This window comes from Melitaea cinxia, chromosome 21, assembly GCF_905220565.1.
Source record: "Melitaea cinxia chromosome 21, ilMelCinx1.1, whole genome shotgun sequence".
NCBI lineage: Eukaryota > Metazoa > Arthropoda > Insecta > Lepidoptera > Nymphalidae > Melitaea > Melitaea cinxia.
This window is the reverse complement of record NC_059414.1, coordinates 8298269-8321010: the sequence shown is the minus strand read 5'-3', so window position 1 is coordinate 8321010 and position 22742 is coordinate 8298269. Positions and strand designations below refer to the sequence as shown.

Sequence of the window (22742 nt, the reverse complement as noted above, 5' to 3'; positions counted from 1 at the left end):
TATTTTTACAGATTTCCCTCGAATATAGGTAATTGTGTATACGTACCAGCATCAAAACTCAACAGACAAATAACACAACAATGGATGTCTAATTTTATTTACCAAAACGAATCCTTTTATATCAATAAGTATTTCTGTATATTAAAGAACTCATGCTAAAACATTAATCCTTGTTTAGCAGACTAATCTCGTTTTAACGCTCCAAGATAGAAGAAATATTATAATTTCCCAAATTAAGCATAAATAAGAAATAAATAAAAAGTAGAAGAAACTGTAGCAACGTATAATGACATTTAACTATATTGTTTATTGAATACTTACTCGGAAACCCACGTAATTTATTCAAGTACTTCTAAAACTCTAGGCATTGCATTCTTATAATAATTTATGAAAATATCTTTCCCTGATTCGATAAAATTTTTTCTTTATTTATTTATTTTTTATAAAAGGGTTCTTGCATCCGGATTACTTTATCATATTCCAATAGTCCTAATGCAATTCGTAAGATTTCAACCACGATTTCACGATTAAGGCCTTGTAGTAGGTAAACAAGCAAATTTTTCCGCTTAATAATATTCGATTAGATTGCCGATTTGCCATCACGTTTGATGGTCGTTCTCTTTTCGCACGCTCGCGCAGGTGAGCTAGACGGTTAATCTGCTGCGGCATGTATTAGCACGAGGTTGAGGCAGGTCGACGCACGTTGATAATGCACGTTCTTTTGCATGTGCTCAGATCGAAGGACGGTGAACAACAACAAGCAAATGAAATACTTAACGACTTGTGACGAATTAAAGAGTAATTAATATCATTATAAAAAAGTGTTTTTTCAAGCACTACTGCTTCGGAATTCAGTATTTAAATTACTGTATTAAACAAAATATATAACAAAGGAACTATTTTCTTAACGTACTTATAAAGGACGAGGTTCTCAATTCCCCTGTATTTTTTTTTAATGTATGTTATCACAGAACTTTTGACTGGGTGGAAAAGAATTGTCAGATCGGTCAATAATACAACGTATTACCGACCGAGTAATACGTTGTATTACTGACCGATTCGTTAACAAATTTAATCGTATCGATGAAAAATTTGTCAAGTAATTACAATGTGTATACACATACTGTGTAGGTATACATATTGTATGTGAATAATGCTTAGCTTTGATATATCATTATTATTTTTATGACTTTTAACTATGAGTACTGTTTTAAAAATAACTAGCTGTCCTGGCGAACTTCATTCCGCTACATTTTTTTTAAGTATTACAATAAAAATATCGCAACCATGAATCGAAATAAAATAGTTGTTTTCTTTCAAGTTGGATCAAACTGCATGGTATGAAAGTTTAATTAAAATCGGTTAGGTAATTTCGGAGTTTATCGCGGACAAACAACGTTATGCGTAATTTATACATAATATGGTTACAGACCGATAACTAAGCTATTACGAAGCTAAACAAAGCCAGCTTAGCTAAACTAAACTAAAATAAACTAAAAATGTGGCCCGTGCACACCAAGAAGTAAACGAAAACTCAGTCAGTGTTGTGAAATTTAGTTCTACGGACGTCGATCACCATGAATATCATCAATGAAGAAAGTTCCGATGATGAATACGTTACACATAGAAAAAGAATATTACTGACCTATTATTATTTAAAAAAAAAACATTCCAGACTTTGGATATATCAACACAGTCAATCTCGGCGGCGGAAGGGGGTCCGAGGTAGACGTGAGGGACTTAGCTCCTGTAGCTGGGCATCGGCACAACTAACTTAGCTTCGCATATTTTAGTTAGCTCACATAGCTTAGTTTGCATAGTTTGCAGTCTGCACACAGTAAGAAAAACTGCGTAAGCTATGAGAGCTAAACATTTTTTTTTATAGATGGGGAAATCCAATTTAAGCACTAGCCCCGTCACACGAGGGTGACGGGAGTGTGGAACTCCCAGCCCAAAGTGCCAGACTATCCACTAAAACTCACATCTTTTTTCCGCCGGCTCCTTAGTGGGACGCCGTGGGATTGGTAATGGACTTTCGGCCCTGTCGACGCTCAATTTTTCCAAGTCAATCCCTGCGCCGCGCCGTCTGCAGGAGGAAGACCAGGTCCAGAATATGCCCCACCACATGAGTCCGGGCGACCGTGAGGTCCAGCCAGTTCATATTACTGAAACATGAATGAGTGAATCAATGAATGAGTTATTTACAAATTATTTCAAATATGTCTAACTAGTCATTTATACATATACCCCTCAATATACTAGTACATATATTAAGTTAAAAGTTTCTTAATGCAAATATTATATTATGTATAGTTTAACAGTCCACAAGCTCTTCAAGGACCATGACTGTATGTGCTTTTTAATAAAACTGAAAATTATAAGTTCAAATAGAACATATAGAGATATTAAGCGTTATTAATCTTAACTACAAACTTGTTAACTTAACTACATTGAGTAACTAATGTAGAGATAGCCAACAATGAGTGTCCATGCCACTTTTTTAGAAAATCGTTTTTAATACGTGCACAACACAGTTTTAGTATCTGTATTGAGGAATGAATACAAAATGTCAATAGATATGTATGAAATGAAAAATTCAACAATTTAAAAAGAACTACTTCAGCCACGTCAAATTAACTGGTGAGCCAAAACCATGAAGACCGCAATATTTAACAAAATCTTAGTCTTATTATTTTCTAATTTATTCGGGTTTCGGAAAAATGGAACGTGTCCGCATGCAGCCCAACGTGTCTCAATATCACGTGTATGACCCATGTTTGATATGCATGGATTTATCTGCATTTGAATTCAGTTTCTTTGGCATTGTAAAACACAGCAAAAGTTGCGTGGTCAAGTTTCCGTGGATATGTGTTGTTAAGGCTACAGTTCCACAGCAGCATTGTTACCATGCTACAGTGTAGTGTGCAGCGACATAACCATGGCATAGAGCCTTCGTCGTTATGCAGCACGCTGTCGTGGCCATGACATGTCACCGTAAAACATTATCAATATCAAATATTGCAGAGGAGTTCGTATGCTGTGACCCCGTTGGATTAGTACCTACTGTGAGGTTAAGACTATGATGCCTTAATGCCATATGAAGTCGTAAGCTCGACGTACCGCAGAGCCATGTAGAGATACGTGCTCAGATACTCCATAAATTTATATCTTGAATACTGATGAGTATTTATTTAGGAAAACCTATAGATCTTGAAAATATTCAATCATTTGGTAATATTATTACTCCTGTACATTAATTGACAAAACGCAGCAGGACTCCAGTTGCATCGGATACGTACAAATAATAATACAAGAAAAAGAAGATATTTTTTTATTTTACTTTTTTTTTTTATTATATATATATACATATAATACGCGCTACAAAAAAAATTATTCATTAATTTTAATGACAAAGAACAAAGTACTTTTATTTATTTATTTCAATTGAGAAGATTGAAAAATATTGGCCAGTATAAAACTGAACGCTTATATATTATAATAAAACCCACGTGGAGCGCAATGTGTTTTCGATTTCAAAATAAATTTAAATTTCAATCGTCTATACCAATATTATAAAGAGGAAAGATTTTATTGTTTGTTCGCATTGAATAGGCTCCGAAAATACTGGACCAATTTGAAAAGTTCTTTCACTTTTGGAACATTTTTGGGTGACATAGACTATGATAATAAATATAAATAAATAAATATCTACACAATACACACACGGTCGTCTGTTCCTAAAGTAAGCAACTTAATGCTTGTGTTATAGGTAACAGCCGACTGGTATATAGCTACATTTTTTTTTTTTCGATAAACATACTTATAAATAATACATATATAAATATATAAATAAATATTTATATTACACCCAGACTCGGGGTGGGAATCGAACCCACAACCCTCGGAGCAGAAAGCAGGGTCACTACAAACTGCGCCAACGGGCTAGTCAAAGACTATATTACATTTTCAAAAAAAAATTAGGAGAACAAAAAAAGTACTTTATTCTTTTTTCGAGATGTCGATGATAAATGAATTTTGACGTAAAACTTTTTAGAATCACACTATTTTTTTCTGATAAAGGGCATAGAATACTTTTCATTGCGAAATAGATAGATAAAAATAGGCTTGAAGGGGTCGAAATATATAAGATAAATTTTGTATGAAAATTCGTCATTGTCAAAGATGAAATCATGAAACTTTGTGTTTAGCTTAAGCTCTGTTAATAAAACGGGTTCAAAGTAACAATTTAACGTGGACAACATAGTAAATTTTTTTTTGTTCTTTTGCAGCAAGTAATTTTTCATATTTAGCTTTTTTTGAGTTGGCGTTGAAATGAAACTGTTATGACCACCCAACATCTTATACATATAAAACGTACGTTTAAAATGTAAGTAAAAGATAAAATGTAAGTTTTCATTACAAATCTAGCTAACCTCACTCCTACCCCCATATATTTGTAAGTAAATCTTTTTTTTTTTGTCTTTTTTAATTTTCATCAATACAAAGCTTGTTCAGAGAATAGCAAACACGAAGCCGTTAGAACGTTATAAGCGTACATACATTTCAGCGATACATTTTCATTTATATTGTATGTATTATATATTATCATATATTAATAAGAAGTGTTTTATTTTAAAGAAGTGAATCTGATGTCTTATCAATTATAATTGATGGTTGAATCGATCATATAACAACAAACAAATATGTGTTTCAAACTAATTTAATACATTCCATTTTATAACATCAATTCATTAGTGCTTTGCTGTTTTGTAAGACTTTTGTGAGACGTGAATTTTGTTATTAATTGTAGCCTATCTAGAAATCATGAATCGCCTGACCGATAACGGTCTTTGGCAATGTATAGAGTAGAGACATCGTACACGTGTTTCTCCATGCGAGTTGCGCCCAGCGAAGTGCACGCAGCACGTTGTGGGGAAAATTACCCGAATTTGTGGGAATTTTAGTATAAAATATTTTCATGAGTATTTTTATTTTATTTTATTTTAGGATACATATCGTTCAATAATAGATAAGGATATGTTGATGGATGTTTTTTATCGAAACGGCTAATTAAGTTGACATGGATACTGCTAGATTATTGAAGTGCTTAAAATATTCTTTAGTGATTCTAGATGGTCAAAATATAGGATTTTTAACAGACTTAAAAAAAGGAGGAGGTTATTCGACCGAATTATATTTTTTTATGTATGTTCGGGGATAACTTCGTCGTTTATGAACCGATTTTGATAATTCTTTTTTTGTTGGAAAGGAGATATCCCAAGTGTGGTACCATGATAAGGGAACAAGGATCTGATGATGGAAGCCCAGAGAAATCGAGGGAAACCGTCGAAAATTGTAGTGACGACTACTGCGTTTATTCATTTTTTTCGTCTTGTAATTGAAGTCGATTTTTTTCGTTTGCGAGAAAACACGATTATATACTTAATATTTGTTAAGTTACTTGTAAATAATAAGTGTGAAAAATCAAACAAAATTTCGTTTTATGAAAATATATAATACCCTATATTACTTTTTATAATTGCAATAAGACGCCATTGATAAAAAAAGACTCAAAAATTTAAAAACTACCCATATTACTCAAAAATATATTTAATATTTTATTAATATTTAATTATTAACAACGAATATCTATACAATATTACGATATTAGGACTATTTATATTATATTAAAATACAAAATAATTTTAGTATATCCAATTCGCAGACGCGACGACGACTTGAGCATCAAACAATGATTTTTATCGTAAAATATTATCATAAAGGTCAATACATTATATTTTAATCGTTACCTTCATGGAAAAACGAATTTTCGCATGACAATAAAGCTTGCCTCTCGCTCTATGCCACGGCACGCGGCCGGCCGGGTTTCGATTTTAAAACCCAGCCCGGCAAGCTTACTTCGCAGTCGGATCTCGTACGATACGCACGCGTCCGATAAGCTCTCAAGCAATTTACGAATTTCTTGTTTTAGTGTTTGTATAATCGACAAACTGTGCTCTTCAAATATGTGTGAAAAAAGGATAAGGAAAATTAAAAAAGGTTAGTTTTATTTTTAATAATATCTGATTGTAATAAGAGAGAGTTAAGGAAAAGTAAGTCTTACTAAACTGACCTACCGCACACGTATGAGACATACTGTATTGTGTATTTCTATATAATGTTTGTTTAAATTGATTTATTTATGAGTGTTTGAGTAAATAGTTCATTTTTTTTATATATATATATTTAGTAGGAGAAAAAATTGAGAATTCTATTGAACTTGATAAATAAAATCATCCAGATTTTGATCAGATTAACCTAATTGGTACGTTTAAAATAAAATTTTTTGAATATAAAATTAATGACTTGTTTTTGTGATATTGTTATTAAATTCTTCTAATATCCCAAGTTACATAACATAATTGATACCCAGTTAATAGAATGCGTTTTTCCATTTAATTTTTCTTTATATAAAAATATAAAATTATTTAAGTTTTTTTTTTATATTTAAAATACAATATACGATTTTTTAACTATCTTACACAGGATTCTAGTGCATAAAAACTTAGATAATAAATTGTTACTTTTACTCTCTACTCTATCTCTCTCACAAGTATAGTCGTAGTCTAAAACATAAAAAGGACTTAAACAGTTAATTAAGAATACTTTAAATAGCAAAATAAGAACTACAGCAGTGGTCACTGAACTCATAAAATAATCTACTTAAGTAATTTAATTTAAAAAAAATGTATTTAAATTTAAAGATATACAAGTAGGTACAACATTACTATTTATGTAATTGCATATTTAATATAATTGTTGTACATGTCTATTTATGTAAATTTGCCATTTGCAAAAAAAAAAAACAAAAATTAAATATAATATTTTTCATGTATCATTTGAGGTAGAATTAAATATAATTTAGAAACACCGTAAAACGATTGTTTCTAATTGTCGGCGGACGGCGACAGTTTAGGTTTTCCTTTTATTGATCAGTATTACAGTTGTAGTAAGTAAATAGGTGTTACATAGATTTTAATTTTCCTATCTCTTTCCTCGTGACGACATTTATCTGATTGTTTGACGTTTTTCTTCGCTTCTATGAATCATGCGCACGCGCATACGTCAGCACGATATTTTATAGTTTACATTCGTTATTAAAGCATCTAAAAACATATTTTTCAAATAAGACTAGTAGGTCATTTAAATACCGTGTTAAACTCTTTAGCTATGTTATATTGATGAACTAATTTACATGCTGACTGTACTAAATGACAAAGGAATCCATAGTCATTTCACTTTCATTTTACTTTATTTTGTGAATGTGTGATGCACGTACAAGTTTTGGCTGAGAGATTTTTTTTAGGTTTTTAACTTTTTATTATTTAGAGAAACTATCACAGATTGAAAAAAAGGTTAAGTGTATTCCAAAAAGTTTTAAATATTTATATAATTGTAGACAGGTCACGCCTTTTTATTTTAAAAACTATTTACAAACTTATTGAAAATGAAAACATGATCACAGCTAAATAATACTGCTTTCAACCAGTGTTATGTTACTATGATGATTAACGCTTGACGCTTAACTTGACGCTTATGACACTTGTTTGCCTACGTAGTTGTATAAAAATTAAAAAAAAAAATAGATTAATAACTAATAAATTAATCATTTAACACATGTTACAACAATGTTATTGTATTATGAATTCTAACAAACGATACAACAGGCAATTATAATATTACCACAAAAACAATAACACAACACCACAACCCGTTTGAAGATTAAAATATAAAACAAATATTTTAGAAAGTTCTAAGATAAAGTCTCAAAAATTATTTTAACATTGTCTTTTCTTTGCCTGTAGTAAAAGAAATTTCAAATACAAGTAGATACTAGTAGTTCATTCACCTATCCGTGCATAGACTGTTTGTTAAACAATTAGATGCAGTTATTACCTACGACAGACGTGGGATAATATAGGTATCGTCTATATTCCGTGGTTACGTGGTTTTACATAACTTTCTAATACCATATTTAGATAATTTAGATTCTTAAATTATTAATTCAATGAATAATGTTCAGAATATTTTATTTTTATTTTATTTTTATGTTATTTTTATTTTATTTTATTCAGAACAACAAACTAACACACTAACAACAAAATTACACAACCAGCACAGTTTCCACATTATAAATTATCCACATAATACAATAATTGTAGGAATCGTTATAGATATCCCATGATGAAAAAGTTACTTTAGATTTTTCTTTATTTATGGAAACAACCTTATATTATTTGAAAGTAATTAATCAAACTAACGTAAACTTCTTTAATATGTTACGTATTTGACCTGTGTATGTAGTCAACGTATGCAAAAAAGTATTCTTTCATACCACACCGGATATAAAAAAATAAATTCTGTCATTGGTAAGCACACAGTAAAATAAATTTGTCAGAGTAATTTTACTTTATTTTGTATAAACTTTAATTTATTAAAACAAAGTCACAACAACAATTTTATTCAAGTACCTACCTATATTTTAGTCCTTAGGTATAACATTTTTTAAAGTTTTTGGAAAGTAAAATTACAATACGAATAAAAAATTTATAATTTAATTTTAAGATTCTCAAGCTATTATTTTTGATATTGCTTATTACATGTATTATTTTTATTATTTTTCTCCACGTGTTAAAATATTAACACCGTTAAAGCCTTCTTAGAACGACCCTCTTTCCTGTTTACGAATTTCGCGGCACTTAATATACCTACGACCTTGATTCAAATTGGTGGCTCAATGCTAGTTAGACTCAAATTACCCACACTGAATTGAGAGTCAGGTCTGAATTTTTCAATTTTCTACTAAGTAGTAATCTTACTATTTGTTGTTTCTTAACGCATAATAGTAATATTAAAATAGAAAAAAATATCCAATATATCCTTTAATTATACATTGGATTCTTTTTTAATGACATGTTCTATTTCTGCACGATTCCGGCACTCATATTTAAAAATGTAAATTTTTAAATGTATATATATATATATATATATATATATATAGGTATAATCTGAATTTTGCAAGTCCTCATAAACGAAAAACAAATTTCGAAAAGTACAATATGTGTTAAAAAATACAGAAACCGTTTTAAACTAATTATAAGTTAATAATATGCAATAGTAAGTAATTTGGAGCTACGAGATTTTTGATTTCCCGTTTTATGTTAGATTCTAACTATAGTTACAATAGTTACCTATATAATCATCATTACAGCCTATACAGTCCACTGCTGGACATAGGCCTCCACAAGTTTACGTCAAAAATAACGTGAACTCATGTGTTTTGCCCATAGTCACCACGCTGGGCAGGCGGGTTGGTGACCGCAGTACTGGCTTTGTCGCACCAAAGACGCTGCTGCCCGTCTTCGGCCTGTGTATTTCAAAGCCAGCAGTTGGATGGTTATCCCGCCATCGGTCGGCTTCTTAAGTTCCAAGATGGTTGTGGAACCTTGTTATCCCTTAGTCGCCTCTTACGACACCCACGGGAAGAGAGGGGGTGGCTAAATTCTTAAGTGCCGTAGCCACACAGCAACCTATATAATATTCTTATGAAAAATTCACAGACAATAACAATGTGTATTCCGGTAAAACAATAAATAAAATCAGATAAATCAAGTTATTGTATTCACGTTTCACTAGCACGTTGCATTTATTGGTGTATGAGTACCGTACCGGTTTCTGAGCATACGGCTCTTAACGTGACTACTGGATTGGTGTTATTTTTATTAGGTACTTATAAAGATGAATCATCTATAAAGTTTATCGTATTAACAAAAAATCTATTTACTTTCGAAAACTGTTTTGAAAACGTATTGATGTTGTAATGCTATCGCATTATACTGTGTACCATAAGCTGTTGAATTACTGTAAATCTATCGCTGTAAATTATTATAACTCTATATCCATTAAAAAAATAGTTTATTTGTTTATTAAAAAAAAATAAAATAATTTGTTAAAATAAAAACATTATTGTTACAGGTTCGCAATTGGCTCGCCTACGTGAAGCGAGACGCCTACAAAGAATGCAGTGGTTAGCTTCACCGACTACACCAGAGGCGCTCGCACCTCCTCCGCCTCAGTCAGCCGTAGTAGACAAAGCTGCTCAAAACAGAGTAATTTTAGAACTAGCCTGGAAAACAATCGCCCTGATGCAGAAAAACAGGCTTATCCAACAAAAGATCATTGCTCTGCAAAAAGAAACGTCTGATTTCGTTGCTGCTGTCATGAGCAATCCAGAAAACAAACGGCGATATTTGGAACATGTCCGTCTTTATGCCGCTGGTCTCATCACCTTACAACCCGCGGAAGACGCGCAAACTAAACCCCTGAAGATAGAATCTAAAAACTAAATTTTCCTCAGTAAAATAATGAATGAATGAATAAAGTGAAGGGTGATCGTATTATACTTCTGATTAAGTTTAAAAATTGTGTTATTGCATATAAGCTATGCTTATTGTGATCGACTTATGTTAGTTTATTTAAGTACTCATTGATGCAAGGAAAATATTGGTTAAAATGTGCTTTTATTTTACCTTCCAGCAATAATATTTAAATGCAGTGTCTTATTCAAAAACGTTGTGGCTAATATAGGAAACCCTTTTTGTTGTAAACATATTGAGGTTGTTATATACGAGGCTGTTGATGTTTCTAGGTATATCTCGTGTATCTTTTATTATATAGACTTATATTTAACTTATATTTAAGCCTTAAAAGTATTGATAAACGATTTAACAGGTTGACCAATTACATAGGTCTAGAAATTTATAGGAATACAATAAAAAACCGCTAATTATACGTCCATTTTTTTATATGAGTTCTCTTTTAAAGTTAGTGACAAAATTTTAAATGTTAAATAAACCACTATGTAAAATTGATTGGATGATAAAATATATGTAACATGTAAAAATCTTGAGCCTTATATTACAGATTGTGTATGAGTTACGTCTGTTTAATCGAAATTTAGTTGTAAGTTCCAAAAAGCTGAAAAAGCTTAAAATACTCTCAAACTGTAAAATAATGGTCAACAAATATTACCTTAAATCTGAGCTTAGTACCAAAATACTCTCCATAATGAACATTTCATTACAAGAATTATCCTTTATAATTTTAGTTTTAAATGTGGTCTAATTTAGTATTTATCATTTTTTTATATTTTTAGAAGGCATTTAATAGTTGTAGTAGTAGATAATTATCTACATTGCACACACAGACATACCACAGTGTTCATTTTACGTAAATTATCTCCTAGGTGTGTGTGTAGTCAAATATTCAGTGTTCATTTTAAATGTTATCAGTTTGTTATTGCAATATACAATTACCATTTGTCTTTACACTTCGTTCCTAATTTTGATAAAAGTAGAAGCCTCTGGGTTTTGCTACAGTCGGCTAAAAGTGAACTCATTAAAACATGCAAATCAAATAACATTTTTTTTCTGTACAATGTTCTACGATACTGTTATATACAAAAATTTTAAGAACCATTTAACTATCTGTTGTCATAGATACTAAAATAATCGTGAAATTTGAACCGAAAGAAAATGAGAATTTCTCGCATTTAAAGCTTTCAAATTTAGCTCTTACACTCAATTACATTTTTACATGTCAATTTGATTTATCTGTTGTTAAACATTTGATTCGTTTCATAGTACGTAAAACATTCCTTACGTATATTATTTTTGTTTCTATGGTTAATTATGGTTTATATTCCTTCAAACTATGGCCGCTGATGCACGATAAATGTAATATGTATAACCACGCTACAATTTCATAAATTTAAGTTGGGTGGATAAGTTAACACAATATCTACATAATGTTGTTGAGTATTAATATTGTTATTTTAAAAAGCACAACAAATTATGTGTAATTTTAAATAAACTTTAAAGTCTTACGCTTAAAATTGTTTAAATTTATTGATAATTTGTAAATACATTTTAGCTGTTATTTAAAAATAAACTAGTCTGAATAATTATAACATTGTTGTTTTTTTTTACATAGTGCTAACCACTTAACTTCATAAACACTTATGAAAATAAAAAATAAAAATACTACATGAAGCCTACCACTTTCGTTAGTCGCTCGTATCTTTTAACGTATTTTAACACGCATAAGTGTAGCATATAGACTACATAACATCAGTAAAAACACTGATGAAAGCTATGTCTAAGAAAATCATTAAAACTTTTTGTGTACCTACACGTTGTATATTGCGTATACTCGTATACGTTAGAACATATACTTAAACGGTTGGAACAAGTCGAAGCTCGAAGCTTTCAAAATAAATTTAAATTTAAGAAAAATTATATACACACGATTCAGAAATATGCCTTATTCTCCATGTAGGAGAAGGGTTGGGCCTCGATACACCACGCTGCTCCAGTGCGGGTTGGCGAATATATTCCCTACTAACGATCGCTATCAGGTATTTATGATACGAACCGGGACCGACGGCTTAATGTGCTCTCCGAGGCACGGTGGGGAGATCCAGAAGGACAGACATCCAAACCGGAAAGAAACATTTGTACCAATACAAATATCCATCCCGAGCAGTAATTGAACACGCTAACCACCTGTGTTTAGGCGCCGCCGATAAGGCAAACGATTACCACTACTACACCAGAACGGTTATTAACTTCTTTTTTTTTTAAATATAAATATTACTTGATTTCTCCAAACTCAAGTAGAAATCACGGTTTGTGGCTGTTGCGCTGGCGGTTGCGGATTCGATCGCCGCACATGAGAAACATTTGTATTGGCCATATAGATGTTACCATCAGGGTGTTTGTGCAGTCTTTGTGGGTCTCTCCACCGTACCTCGGAGAGCACGTTAAGCCGACGGTCTCAGTTGTTATCATTTACTCATGATAGCGATCGTTACTCCTAATAGGGAATATATGGCGAAAGAGGCCCATGCTAACAGTGGGATATTACAAACTAAAGCGAGTAACGGCTGTTTTCAATAATGTATCTCTGGTTTTGCTTGCTCGCGATAGATTTTGACACAATTTCCTTGCAGCTTAGATCAAAATTCTATCTCTAGTAAGCAAATTCAGAGATAGATAGAGCTTTAAAACTGGCCGTTATTCGACAAAAAACAATACCTACGGGTTACCTTATGAAAAGCGGTTACCGTAGCCTCTAGAATCCTGCAACACCAAAAGCATTGCAAGCACATTACCAACCCTACTGCCGACGATCCCCAGGAGCTCTGGATACTATACTCACCACAGGAACACAATAAAACTTAAAAGCAAAATTATTTATATGTGATCTTCTTTAAGGTTGAGGTACCCATTTTTCAAGTGGGCTGCTCCACATTTTGAGTAGGATATATCTTGCTCTGCTCTACTTCAGTAAAATATTATATTCTGAAGTTTACATTTCATTTTAAGTTAAATAATCATGAAAATAGGACTTTCTTCAAACCACGACATTCCTTTACAGAATATAAACGGCTTCTCTAAGAGTTTTAGATTTAGAGGTTAATGAAGAAGGGTTTCCCATTATCAAACTTAAAAATTTGTAACGACGTGCATCGAAATTTTTTAAAATATAATCCTCTGCCAAATCCTTGTAAGAATAATTACGCTGGGTATCACTTGGTTAAACCATTTTTAAAAAGATCCCCAGGTATTTTCAATAGACTTCCGAGGGAGTGACGCAGTCAAGCGCAAACGCAGTAACAATTTTACATGCTTATCAGTCCAATGACTGTCCACGACCGCTGAAATTACCGTTCTACTAACGTTAAAAATACCGCGGGTGTTGTGGGCGAATTTTATAAGTGGAACACATATTTGGGCGCTGTCAGGTGTCAGCTATGTGCTCGCAATATGGTGGCATGGTGAACTGAAAACATGCAGCTGTGGGGGTTGTGAGTGAATATTTTACATGGATTGGAGTAAATAATTCAACGTGGATTGCCGGAAATTAACCGTTGCGTTTTTGACGAATCGAATGAGAGATAACATTCACAATTTGACATTGACAGTTTTTTTTTTAATTCCCACGTTTTGATGAAAGCCAACTCTGACCCACCCATGGACGTAATATACTAGATCCACCTGTGGGCGAAGTGGGTGCGATATGGTCGCGAACAGTGACTATGACGTCGAGCGATCGCTCGCGACGACCACGAGCTTTAGGTGCCAATAAAATGGTCATTGCAAGCGTTGCGGTCCCTTAGTGGAACGCGGCCAATTATGTTACTTCAAAGTCAAATTTGACGGTGTCATATGTTAATATTATGTCATTTCCATGTGGCGAATTTTTGTATTCTATGTACTTAATACTTATATTGTATTAAATAATATTATAAAATAATGAAAGCCCTAATACAACGTGTTATGAATGCGAAAGTGACCGGTAATTTAAATATTTTTGTTTAACAATGACGGTCAAATGGGTTTATATTTTTCTTCTATCAAATAAGCGTCTTTAAACCAAACCTACTTTTAACAGTGAATGGAGAAGTTGTAAGCAGCATAGGCCAAGGAGCTTGTATATTTATAGGTATTTGTAACAATGACAATGTTAAAGATATGGAATACATGTAAGTACCTTAACAAATTAATATTAACTTCGAGAATTAAATTATAATAAAAAAATGTTAATGCATTTGTTTTAAATTATTTCAGGGCTCGCAAAATACTCAGTATTAAGCTATTTGACGATGAAAACGACAAAAAGTGGAAAAAAAGTGTAGTTGACAGTGACTTTGAAATTCTTTGTGTGAGCCAATTCACATTATACAACACATGGAAGGTAAAATTATAATAGTTAAATATAAAATACATTTAAATATGAATAGCATGATATGACAACAATATAAGTATTTTAAAAAAGATCTTAAGTAGGGACGCATCAATGCATATGTCAGCCAATACAATGTCAATACAAATTCTTTTACAAAAAATCACTATGTATCAATAATTCAATTAAAGTAAAGGAAGTATAAATGGGTATATTTTAATTTAAACATATAAAATTATTTAAATTTAAGCCAGCCCAAGTTTTCAAATGCATATTTTTGTAGAAGTTTCAATAGATACTTGTTCTTAGAATGCATTTTGTGAATTGTTAGAAAACTTACTTTTTACTATCCCTGCCGCCTGTATCAACCCGCCTGCCCAGTAGGTGACTATGTGCAAAACACATGAGTTCATTCCACTTTTGGGGCGAACTTGTAGAGGCCTATGGGCTGCAGTGGACTATATGAGGCTGAAATGATGATGATGGTGATTAATTTTTATATCAGTAGAGAAATTTTAAATTCTTAGAAAATATTTGCCTATAAATATGGAACAATGTCAACAATAAGTCATTATATTCTCAAGAGAAGAACGCTTTTACGTAAGAATGATATTTAATAATAATAATAATAATAAAGCTTTATTTTTTAACCAACTTTAAAAAAAAAGGAGGAGGTTACTCAATTCGACTGTATATATATATATATTTATATAAGTTCGGGTATAACTCTGTCGTTTATGAACCAATTTTGATAATTCTTTTTTTGTCGGAAAGGAGATATCCCTAGTTTGGTACCATGATAAGGAAACCAGGATCTAATGATGGGATCCCAGAGAAATCGAGGGAAACTCTCAAAAATCCGAATAACTTTTTACTAGGTGTACCGATTTTGATGATTTTTAATTTAATCAAAAGCCGATGTTTATCATGTGATCACATTTAAATTTCATCAAGATCTGATTACAACTTTTGGAGCAATCTTTGATAATGCGTATTTACTTGACTATTTTTTCGTCTACCTACGTTGTATTACTTGTCCATATAATTGAAGTCAGTTTTTCTTTGTTTGCCTGCAAACAGAATTATAATTTATCAAACAAAATATCTACATAGCAGTTACTTTTACACATTCTATAAATATATACAGAGTGGGGATGACAATACGACAAAAATTGATAACACAGGTAATACTAGTTTATAGGAGTATTTCAAAACCATCAAAAAAGTTCTAACGTCAAAATCAAAAAAATGATTTTTTCAAACAAACTAAATAAGAAAAATATAATAAAATTATACTACAACATGTGTGACTATAGGTTCACTGACCTGTTATGACGCGCGGTGACACAACGAACTACTACGAACTAGGTACGTTGGTTTGTTTGGTCGGTCATTGTAGGTTACTAAATTTTTAAATTCTATCTAAAATAATTATCTTCTTATAATTTAATTCATTAATTTTGACATGATGTCGCCATTAGTGGCCATATTTTTTAATTTATTAAAAGGTCTAATAATTCTATTTTTTAACTCATCAACTGTATTTACGTCTGTTGAGTACAAGTCGTTTGTTACAAGACTTCACAGAAAATGCGGGATTAAGCATTGATCTTCCCGTATCCTCTGAAAAGCATTTGAAATAGTGCGGCCATCGGTTGGACAAATACGGGTGTTCCCATATCTCTCCCGGTACTTCTGTATTGCTAAATTAGCCTTGCCGTGGCATTCTCCGTAAACAAAAATCATGTACTCCGAAGCTGTGTAATTATAACGTGGCATTGTAAATAAAATAAAAACTATTCTTACTATTAACACTAGCGCCTAATTTCGCACAATTCACCTAATAACTATTAAACTAGGCATTTATTCTACGTTAATGTTCTTGTCACTATAAAAATAAAGCGTTAACATATCGCACAATCACTCCAAGTCTTTCGAGATAATCCAATAATTAATTAAAACGAACAAAACTCGTGCGCATATGTAGAAAATTGACAAATCAACGCATATGACATCAAGAAACATGAGTACCTAAATAAACGGCACAGAGACCACTGGCCGCTTGTCGCGTACGCGGCAACTCAGGGAAAAACTAAAAACAGGTTATAACATGTTTTGTTTACGCTAGCCTACGCACCAGGGCTGACAGATGTACGATTTTAATCGATACGATTTTTTTTTTAATTTTTACTCATGTACGATCGCTAGACTAAAATCATACGCAAAATGTACGATTTTTATATTCCTATTACCTGGAAGCATTTCATAATTAAAGAAACAACATTCACCGGCAAGCTTGAATTTCGTTAAGTTCCCTTACTTGAATGAACCTACCACTTTTATATGAATGAGGACTCTTTGAAAAATCATATAAAGGCTGTATTTGTTTGCTTTCTAATGAAACTTATAATTTATCTTGTGGTAATAATTGCGACTTAAAAAAAAAATACATTTTGAAATAAAAAATAATTTGAAAATTATAAAACACTGGCTCAATTTGCTTTAAATTTGTTATGTTTTCCCCATTAAAGTGCAATCTGTAATGTGAACGAGAATTCAGCGAAGTTAATTTAATCAGAACAAAACTTAGAAACAGTTTATCCAATGATACCCTTAAGGGCACATTATTAGCCTAGCAATTAATAAGAAGAAACGAAAATGATACGAATTTTAAGCCAACAAATTCTTTTGTTAAAAAATATGACCACAGAAAATTTTGTATGAGTGTGACAAATTTTTCTAGCAGCCCTGGCACAGCCAGTTGTCCTTTACACCGTTAGACGTTCTCAGGGTCATTGCAACACACGTGCCACGTTGATTGTTTTTTTCAGCTGTTGCAAGATTTAATATTTTAATGTAATAACGTGGTATTTTATTATTAATAATTGTTGTTATTGTTATTTGTTGTCTTTATCGCATTTGTTGAACTGCTCGAGCAAAAGTTTCGCGAATATTTTGATCTTGAAATAAATATAGTCAATGAAATACTTAAATTTATTAAATATTGTTGATATGCCATGTGTGCTCCCCGTGATATTACCTACTTGCAAAAACTATGTTAGATTCAGAATTTAGATTTTCAGAATTTAAAATTTAAGCATTAAAAGAAACAATAAATTTTTAAAAAACAAACAATTATAAAAAGAAAATTATTAGAATCATACTGAATATTAAAACTATTTAACAAATGTTTTTAATATGTCTTAACACAACACTGACCTACCAAAATAGATAACAATTTTGCACGTTTTTAAATTACGCGTACGCGTAATATTATGTTTGTACCGATCGCGCTCAAAGGGTCGTTAACCTGCGGGTGACCGTTTATTAATGTTATACAACACGTAGTAATTTTAAAAAATGAAAAATCATATTTTTTGACTAAACTACTGGATGTATTTTATTGATTTTTTGTATGTGGGCTTGGAATATCATTACATATACGATGTCAAAGTTATTGTCGTATTGTCATCCCCACCCTGTATGTACATCATAACTAAATTAATGCTTGGATCCCATCTAGGTAAAAGCCTTCTCCAAGTTTTTCCATTTATCTCTGTTTTGCAGTAGTGAGCCACATTTCACTGGCCACTGAGATTATATTGTCCTACCTATCATTTTCTTGGTCTACCAATATCTCTTCACATTGGACCCGACCATGGAGGGACCACTCTATCTGTACTTCTAGCAATATGTCCTGCCCTTTGCCATTTCAGTTTTAATGCATGCTTAAGAGCATCAGTCAGATTAGTTTTTTAACCGACTTCCAAAAAGGAGGAGGTTCTCAATCCATGTGTATTTTTTTAATATAGGTATGTTACCTCGGAACTTTTGAGTGGGTTGACCGATTACGATGGTTTTGTTTTAAAGGTGTGTGTCATGTGGTCCCAATTCAATTTGATCGAGATCTAATAACTACTTTTATAATCTTTGATAATGCGTATTTACTTGACTATTTTTCATCTACCCACGTTTTGTTACTTGTTGATGTATTTGAAGTTGGCTTTTTTTAGTTTGCGAACACAGTTATATATATATATATATATATATATATATATATATATATATATATATATATATATATATATATATATATATATCTTTGTTCTTAGCTTTTTTGTATCCTTTTCAGCCTTAGGATATTTCTCTCCATTGCATGTTGTATTGTCAGTAGTTTGTTTCTTACTTTGTTTCTGTACACCCAGGTTTAATATTCGTGGGTGAGGCAAGGTAGGATACATGTTTCTATCACTGTTTTCCTTAAATTCTTAATTTCTTTCATGTACGGCCGTCGGTCTTTTTTCCGAATTTCTCACCAATTTGATTTCCCGTCTGTCCCATACTTCTGTTTGTTTTTTGACTTAAATAATTTAAAACATTTATAATTAATTCCATTAGGTCTTACTAGTTTACTTCATTTTCTTGTATATCATGGAGAACAAGGCTATTTTTTCTTGATTCTTTCTCTAAAAAGTGTTCGTTCGATTCCAGTGCCTCTATTTTATTTTTTTAATTGCTTTATTTTTTAACCGACTTCAAAGCAGGAGGTTTCTCGATTTGACGACGAATATAATTTTTTTTATGTGTTTGCGGTTAACTTCATCGTCATTTATGAACCGATTTTGCTGATTATTTTTTTGTTGGAAAGGATATCCCAATATATCCCATAATATAGCTACATTTTTTTTTATAAACATACTTATAAATAGTACATATATAAATATATAAATAAATATTTATATTACACCCAGACTCGGGGTGGAAGTCGAAACCACGACCCTCGGAGCAGAAAGCAGGGTCAAACTGCGCCAACGGGTTAGTCAAAGTATATATAGCGACGTGTGAAGTATATATAGTGACGTGTGAAGTATATATAGTGACGATAGTGTGTATGTTAATTTTTTTCAACTATTTAGTAAAAAAGTTATTACTTGTCGATGTAATTCAAGTCGGTTTTTTTTTTCGTTTGCTAGCAAACACAATTATTATATGCTCTTAAAGAAATGATCAATTATTATTTTTAAATAATTTATTATTACCTACATAAATATGTACTAAATATACAAAAGTTTTGATTAGAGACTTCATAAAAATACAAATATGTAAGAAAACACATCGACCAAAGCAGACTAATTAATTATTATTATTTAAGGGCAATAAACCTGATTTCCACAATGCAATGCCATCAGAAAAATCCAAGGAATTTTATGAAAATTTTATTCAGTTACTAAAAGACAGTTATAAACCTGAAAAAAATTAAAGGTAAATAGATATTATAAATACTCTTTCTAACCATTTTATTTTAAAATAAAAATAATAAATAAATGTACGAGTACATTATAAAAAATAGTAATTTTTTTTTAGATGGTGTATTTGGTGCGTACATGCAAGTAGCACTGAAAAATGACGGACCAGTCACATTAGAACTTGAGTCACCAGCACAGGTTGAAAAAGTGAAGAAAAGCAAATCTCTTATAACTGGCGAAATGGAGAATAATGCAGACAGATAATTCAATCATTTGAACAGTTAATATATTTATTTAAGTAATTAGCAGAGAACAAACATCTGGTTTGTTTCTTAACTACTATAAATGAAAAAAAAATTATTACTGAAAATACAATAGTAAAAAAAGCAACATGTTGTAGCATGAAAAAAAAATTAAATAAAAAGAATATAATAAAATATTTTGATTAAAAATAATTTTTCCCTTAACCCTTTCACCGCCTGAGTCGGATTTATCTGACAAAAAATTTCGAGCTTATTCCGCCTGAGTCGGATTTATCCGACACAAAACCCTGTGTTTTATATATTCAATTTCTAAACGTATTATGAGGTTTTTTTCCGAAAGTTTATCTATTCAACCTTTTAATTAGTGTTACATATCAGATTTACTATATCAAGAAACAAAATAAAATACTATTTCAATTAAGGTAAATTTACTAATATTATCCCGGAGAAAGTGTAATGACTTCCAACGCCCATGTCGTATTTATCCGACACTAATGATGAGACATAATGTTAAAATTTATAAGATAATAGCTTCTGCGCGCGACTTCGTCCGTGTGGAACAGAGGCGCGCGCAATATTGATCTTGTCATTTTTATCATTATTTTGCTGCGATGTTATTTTAAAACTGCGATATCTCCTGAGATACTCATTGAAATCGAATTATGTAAAAGGCTATTTTGTTTTAAATTAAATACTAGTGATGAATAACGTATTTATTTAGATAAGGATTAATATCATGTTTATAAAAGATCTTCGCGTATAATGCATTATTTTAGAACACACTTGGTTAGCATAAAAAAGGTTATAGTGCGCCAACCTTAAAAGATAGATATATGCTGTCGCGGACTTTTTTTTAGAACTCTTAGAGAGGATCAATTCTATCGTACACGATTTTTGCGAAACTTTAACTGTTTTCACAGCGCACGCAGCGGAAGTTCTCGAAAGAAAGAACCCCAGATTTTGAAACATTCTTCATTGGTGCTCCGCTCTTTTCGGTCTTAGCGTGATGATATATAGATATTCCATTCCTCGATAAATGGGCTATCTAACATCAAAAGAATTTTTCAAATCGGACCAGTAGTTTCTGAGATTAGCGCGTTCAAACTTCAAACAAATAAACAAACTCTCCAGCTTTATAATATTACAGTATAGATGAAATATTTATATACAAAAATATTATAATTTATTACCAATTTTTAACCGACTTCCAAAAAGGAGGAGGGTCTCAATTCGACTGTTTTTTTAAATTGAAAGGTGGTGTGTGTCAAATGGTCCCATTTAAATTTATTTGAGATCTAACAACTACTTTTCGAGTTATATCTAACAATGCGTTTTTACTTGACGCTTTTTTCGTCGACCTACGTTGTATTATACCGCATAACTTTCTACTGGATATACCGATTTGGATATTTTTTTTTGTTAGAAAGGGGATATCTCTAGTTTAGTACCATGATAAGGGGTGTTTTGTTTGACAGGAAGTTAACCTTCACGGATCACATTGAGTATATCTCCAAAAGAGCTAATCGCATGTTAGGTTTTTTGATTCGTAATGTAAGAGTATTCAAAAATAATAGTACAAGAATTATTCTTTACAATAGTTTAGTTCGAAGTTTGACTGAGTACTGTAGTGTTGTTTGGAGGCCTCATTTTGCAGTTCATACTTTGAAATTGGAGCGCATACAAAAGCGATTTGTCTCATACTTGGCATTTTGGAACAAAGTTTCAAGGGAAACGCTGTCCTATAAAAAACGATTAATTTTTTTTTAAATGATCTCATTGGAAAACCGCAGAATTTTACTTGATTGTTCTTTTCTTTTCAAAATTTTACAAAACGCGATAAATTGTCCACAGCTGCTTGAGAGGTTCCAACTCCGTGTGCCGAGAACTTATCCTCGTACTCCTATTACTCCGCTGTGCCCGCCCTTTCGCAAAACAACTCTGGGTGCCAACTCATTGGTACCGAGGTTATCCAGACTCCTTAACGAAACTAAAATCGACGTCTTTGCCGACTCATTTACCAAGCTCAGACGGGAACTGTGCGAGACATGGACGAATTGTTGTTAAGATGGCTACTTCTTATGTATGATTGGTGACTGTTGATTTTTATACATTTTAAATATGTTTTTTTTTTATATTGGAATGTAACGCTTCTTTTTGCATGTGGTGTTCACCTTAATAAATTGTAACACTTAGCTCTAAAGTATTTATTAAGATTAGGTTTACGTTATTGTGTAATTAGTGTTAACAATTACTGGTGATCCTAGATAAATAAATAAAAAAATAAAAATAAGGAAACCAGGATCTGATGATGGGATCCCAGAGAAATCGAGCGAAACTCTCGAAAATCCGCAATAACTTTTTACTGGGTGTTTCGATTTTGATAATTTTTAATTTCATGAAAAGCTAATGTTCATCATGTGGTCACATT

At 31.7% G+C, this 22742-nt stretch overlaps 2 protein-coding genes across 2 annotated transcripts; both read left to right on the top strand.

Annotated features, from left to right (window-relative positions):
* Window positions 1-5857: 5857 nt before the first annotated feature.
* LOC123663902 lies at window positions 5858-11476 on the top strand. Its single transcript, XM_045598546.1, has 2 exons — window positions 5858-6060; window positions 10036-11476. The coding sequence occupies exons 1-2, from the start codon at window positions 5862-5864 to the stop codon at window positions 10404-10406; spliced, it is 570 nt and encodes a 189-aa protein (XP_045454502.1). The 5' UTR covers window positions 5858-5861; the 3' UTR covers window positions 10407-11476.
* Window positions 11477-14289: 2813 nt separating this feature from the next.
* On the top strand, window positions 14290-20353 carry LOC123663909 (D-aminoacyl-tRNA deacylase-like). The gene is given in 5 exon segments (XM_045598552.1): window positions 14290-14418; window positions 14515-14605; window positions 14691-14817; window positions 19958-20067; window positions 20156-20353. Coding segments are annotated over 5 exon segments (531 nt in total). The 5' UTR covers window positions 14290-14375; the 3' UTR covers window positions 20316-20353.
* The last annotated feature ends 2389 nt before the right edge of the window (window positions 20354-22742 follow it).

Excerpts from the sequence above, each read along its gene's own strand:
- LOC123663902 (XM_045598546.1), top strand. The coding sequence starts at position 5,862 with ATGCCACGGCACGCGGCCGGCCGGGTTTCGATTTTAAAACCCAGCCCG. Across the intron at positions 6,061-10,035 it reads GATAAGGAAAATTAAAAAAG|GTTCGCAATTGGCTCGCCTA; the intron begins GTTAGTTTTATT and ends TTATTGTTACAG.